The sequence below is a fragment of the Mytilus californianus genome, unplaced genomic scaffold (genome assembly GCF_021869535.1).
Source record: "Mytilus californianus isolate M0D057914Y unplaced genomic scaffold, xbMytCali1.0.p SCAF_16, whole genome shotgun sequence".
Lineage (NCBI taxonomy): Eukaryota > Metazoa > Mollusca > Bivalvia > Mytilida > Mytilidae > Mytilus > Mytilus californianus.
Window position 1 is genome coordinate 2,190,976 of NW_026262648.1, and position 5,339 is coordinate 2,196,314.

The 5,339-nt window shown below is 34.4% G+C and overlaps 1 protein-coding gene across 1 annotated transcript; it reads left to right on the forward strand.

Moving 5' to 3' along the window:
- The first annotated feature begins 1,078 nt into the window (after positions 1 to 1,078).
- LOC127726114 (collagen alpha-2(IV) chain-like) lies at positions 1,079 to 3,973 on the forward strand. Its single transcript, XM_052233435.1, has one exon. It carries the CDS (start codon positions 1,079 to 1,081, stop codon positions 3,971 to 3,973), a length of 2,895 nt encoding a protein of 964 aa, XP_052089395.1.
- Positions 3,974 to 5,339: the final 1,366 nt, after the last annotated feature.

Here is a 5,339-nt window from a genome sequence, read left to right on the forward strand (position 1 = left end):
CTGTCAATAACCGGATTATTGTAGGTTTTACACCAATCATTAGCTATTAATATTGTCTTGTAAAAAACATTATTCTTGCGTTGTTAATTGAACTTAATTTTATCTACATTCAAAGTTAATATGATAACAATCGGGTTTTTTTTAAGTTCTTATTCGTTCTGTGTCTTGAAATTAACTGTTGATATAAATTACAGAAGTGAATATTCAAATTAACATTTCAAAACCCTATATAGCTAATGATGAATTTTGGTGGGGATTGTATATGCCCAGTCTTGTTGTGTTTTGTTTTGTAGACTGTTATTTGTCTTTCGGTCGTTTTTAGGTTTTTTTTTTGCCATGGTATTGTCAGTTCGTTTTCGACTTGTGAGTTTGACTGTCCCTTTTGTTTCATCCGCCTCTTATTTTTACCAGTCCGCCAGTTTTCCATTTCAGGCTAGTCTTTATGACGTTTCAGAGGTTAATAGTTTAGCATGTGGTAACATGTCAATGCTAAATTGCGTAACTACGGAACGTTTTTCAACTCATCCAGTCGATTAAGAGTTGAATTGTCACCTGCTCAATCGTCCAATGAGAACAGGTAGAAGAAAAATTGTTCATGCACTAAAATATCCGTTGTGTAATTCGTTATTTACCAATTTCAAAGTTTTGATGAATGCTTTTGAAAATAGTACCAATACTTCATAGTGTTCTGCAACGGTGAATTTCCAAATAGCAAGACGTTAGGCATCTTTTTTGGTTTGATTAGGTGAACCCTGTTTCTTGGTTGCAATTTTATCGACACCAAACTTTAACCATAATACCCCATTACTATATATAGTCAACTGGTATTCTCCCCTGAAGGGTAATTTATTTTTATAAAGACGATCTATCAGTACATCCATTAAGAGAAAGTAAAGTTTCACTTTATCAAAACATTAAAAGCAGCAGGATGATACCATTTGAATTTTTACTAGTATCAGCTATTTTATGAGCCAAATCAATTTTAAATCAGTTAAAAGATAAAAAAAATTAAAATAATTCTAAAGATCTTAACATTAAAATTAAACGCATGTGAAAAAGGATGTTAATATTTGCAGGGATGACTGGTCCAAAGGGTACAACCGGTACCAAAGGCCTACCAGGTAGGAATGGAAGGCGGGGAAAAAGAGGACCGAGAGGAAATACCGGACCAGCCGGAGCGAAAGGAGGAAAAGGACTGAGCGGAATGAAAGGTTACAAAGGCAACAACGGTATGAAAGGTAACAAAGGAGCTAAAGGACTTAAAGGAAACGAAGGATCGAAAGGATATAAAGGTCTTAAAGGAAATAAAGGATACAAAGGTCAGAAAGGACAGAAAGGATATAAGGGAATGAAAGGCGTAAAAGGAGTTAAGGGACAAAAAGGATACAAAGGGAAAAAAGGACAAAAAGGGCAAAAAGGATATAAAGGAATAAAAGGAATAAAGGGGAACAAAGGAAATAAAGGTATGAAGGGATACAAAGGAGAAAAGGGACAAAAAGGATATAAAGGCTATAAAGGAATGAAGGGATATAAAGGACAAAAAGGACAAAAGGGATATAAAGGGAATAAAGGACAGAAAGGATATAAAGGACTTAAAGGACAAAAGGGATATAAAGGAAAAAAAGGCACGAAAGGTTATAAGGGGTACAAAGGACAAAAAGGATATAAAGGAGACAAGGGTGATAAAGGTATGAAAGGATATAAAGGACAGAAGGGATATAAAGGAAAAAAAGGAGTGAAAGGTAACAAAGGCTTAAATGGTCAAAAAGGTTTTAAAGGATCCAAGGGAATAAAGGGATCAAAGGGATATAAAGGACAGAAAGGTACAAAAGGATACAAAGGACAAAAAGGTTCTAAAGGCTACAAAGGCCAAAAAGGACACAAAGGAATTGAAGGACAGAAAGGTAATAATGGATACAAAGGAATGAAAGGAAGCAAAGGTTACAAAGGGCAGAAAGGATATAAAGGGTATAAGGGATCAAACGGAAATAAAGGATTAAAAGGACAGAAAGGACAGAAAGGCGTAAAAGGCTCCAAAGGACAAAAAGGATTAAAGGGATATAAAGGTAAAAAAGGACACAAAGGTCACAAAGGAATGAAGGGAAATAAAGGCTTTAAAGGACAAAAAGGTCTTAAGGGATATAAAGGACAGAAGGGATTAAAAGGATATAAGGGACAGAAAGGATATAAAGGTTACAAAGGTATGAAAGGAATTAAGGGGGGAAAAGGACAGAAAGGACATAAAGGATACAAAGGACTAAAGGGATATAAAGGACAAAAAGGACAAAAAGGTAACAAGGGATTTAAAGGTATGAAAGGGAATAAGGGATACAAAGGGATTAAAGGATTTAAAGGAGAAAAAGGTCAGAAAGGGTTTAAAGGTTATAAAGGATCGAAAGGATCGAAAGGATATAAAGGACATAAAGGTATCAAAGGATACAAAGGTCATAAAGGGTATAAAGGTAGAAAGGGTACGAAAGGGTATAAAGGTTATAAAGGTCAAAAGGGAAATAAAGGCTACAAGGGACAAAAAGGATATAAAGGACACAAGGGATACAAAGGATTCAAAGGTATAAGTGGACAGAAAGGACAGAAAGGATTTAAAGGTTACAAAGGTATGAAAGGACTAAAAGGATCCAAAGGACAAAAAGGCATAAAGGGACAGAAAGGACAGAAAGGATATAAAGGTTACAAAGGCCAGAAAGGAAATAAAGGGTATAAAGGTGAAAAAGGTTATAAAGGATTAAAGGGAATGAAAGGATATAAAGGTAATAAAGGACAGAAAGGAATAAAAGGTATCAAGGGCCAAAAAGGATATAAGGGCCAGAAAGGAATGAAAGGATACAAAGGACAGAAAGGATATAAAGGATATAAAGGAACGAAAGGACAGAAAGGATACAAAGGACAAAAAGGACAGAAAGGATACAAAGGATATAAAGGACAAAAAGGAAACAAAGGTACCAAAGGACAAAAGGGATATAAAGGTATTAAAGGAATGAAAGGATACAAGGGAAATAAAGGACAGAAAGGACTGAAAGGTTATAAAGGATTTAAGGGTCAAAAGGGACAAAAAGGTTTTAAAGGACAAAAAGGTTATAAAGGTATGAAAGGATTAAAAGGATACAAAGGATTCAAAGGACAGAAAGGTTATAAAGGACAAAAGGGAGAAAAGGGGTACAAAGGAAGTAAGGGTATGAAAGGTGAAAAAGGATATAAAGGTGAAAAGGGAATCAAAGGGCAAAAGGGTCAGAAAGGATATAAAGGATACAAAGGTCAGAAAGGATATAAAGGAGTCAAAGGAATAAAAGGATACAAAAGTAGCAAGGGACAAAAAGGGTATAAAGGAAGCAAGGGAATGAAAGGATTCAAGGGACAAAAAGGAAGAAAAGGATACAAAGGATTTAAAGGTCAAAAGGGTTATAAAGGGAGTAAGGGGCAGAAAGGCATTAAAGGATACAAAGGACAAAAAGGATATAAAGGTGACAAGGGAATGAAGGGATACAAAGGAAATAAGGGCCAGAAGGGGTATAAAGGAATCAAGGGAATTAAAGGAGACAAAGGACTGAAAGGAGACAAAGGCTACAAAGGATATAAAGGTCAGAAAGGACAGAAAGGATACAAAGGATATAAAGGACAGAAAGGTCAAAAAGGTTACAAAGGATACAAAGGAATGAAAGGACAGAAAGGTAACAAAGGATATAAAGGACAAAAAGGTAACAAGGGATTTAAAGGAATGAAAGGATACAAAGGTTATAAGGGACAGAAAGGATATAAAGGGCAAAAGGGATACAAAGGTACCAAAGGACAAAAAGGTTATAAAGGACAGAAAGGCTATAAAGGAACGAAAGGCGATAAGGGAAAAAGAGGGCAACGAGGAGAAAAGGGACCGAAAGGCTTTAAAGGGGAGAAAGGCGAGAAAGGAACACAAAAGGGACAAATGGGTACGTCCTTACTTATATCTGTCATTGTCTAATTAACACAATTTTTAACGGTTTCTTGGTACATTTCTGCCAGTTAAACTTTGATTCCGTAAATTCCTTCATATATGCTTAGTATTAATCATTAAAGCCTTAATATCATTCAAATATGATTCTTTTAAAAGTTTTACTTGGTGTTAACTACTAGCTTTCGATACTTTTAACAATGGATGAAACGCCAATCAGTTAACGTATGCTTTTTATATTTATGTTCAATTAAATAAAGAAAATATGAACTTCCTAAATAGGTTTTGCTACCTCATTTTGTGTTTAGTTTGTATCTTTTCTACAAAGAGAATTGGTAGAGTTTATTCAAGATACTTATCGACGAGGAAGTAATATATTTACAATTACCCCCCCCCCCCCCCCCCCCCCATTTCGAGTCGCACTAACCTATGTGCAACTGGCAACTGTGAGATCATAATATCACAAGAAAGTAGACTTCTTCCTGTACATTTACAAAACTATTTACGACCCCAGAATTGATATCACTCTTTTAACATTAAGCTCAAATTTGTCATTTACTAATGTCCAATTTGATTTACTAGATGTCATTTTCTAATGTCCATTTAAGTTTACTTGATTTCATTTATTAATGTCCATTTTAGTTTACTTGATGTCATTTTATGTCGGTTAAATTTTAATTTACTTAAAGACATAGATATCTTGTGAATCATTGTTTTTTTTTCCATCATATCATAAAAAACATAGACCGGCGGCTATCGTACAATATATGTTAGGTATTCAATTGGTTACTCCGGGTATAAATGACCTTATCTATAACTTTTACAGCCCCCTTTTAGCTATTGATAGCGTCAAACGAACTTAACAAGGTCGTCTTAATCGTCAATTTCAATAGTATGAGTATTTGAATAAAGCAATGATGTTCCCATAATAAATCATAACTAAAAGAAATGTTGGAAAATATTCTGGCACAATAACAAAAATGCAACGGAAGATGTATACCATACCTAGTATTTGTAAACAAGAATCTATAGATATCAAATGCTTGAAATTAAAACTAGACTATCATAACAAAATGAAGAAAAACGCTAAACAAATCATTCCAAGTAAAGAAAAAAGAAGAAATTTCTGGTGGTCCATACCTTATAAGAGTACTAACATAAACGAAGTGGTAGCAATCAACGCCAAACATTATTGCCACATATGTCAACGCTATAGCCACATATGTGTAGATTATACATAGAGATGTTAGTATATGTTCAAAGATGCGTTTAAAGCCGCAATCGTGAATGCATCAGATATTGATCATATCTAGGATTACTCTCAATGAAATAGCGTAATTGCATAATGTCTATTGGTTGCAAAAAATATGAAAGGGTAGGCATTTTATAATATTCA

Excerpts from the sequence above, each read along its gene's own strand:
- LOC127726114 (XM_052233435.1), top strand. The coding sequence starts at position 1,079 with ATGACTGGTCCAAAGGGTACAACCGGTACCAAAGGCCTACCAGGTAGG.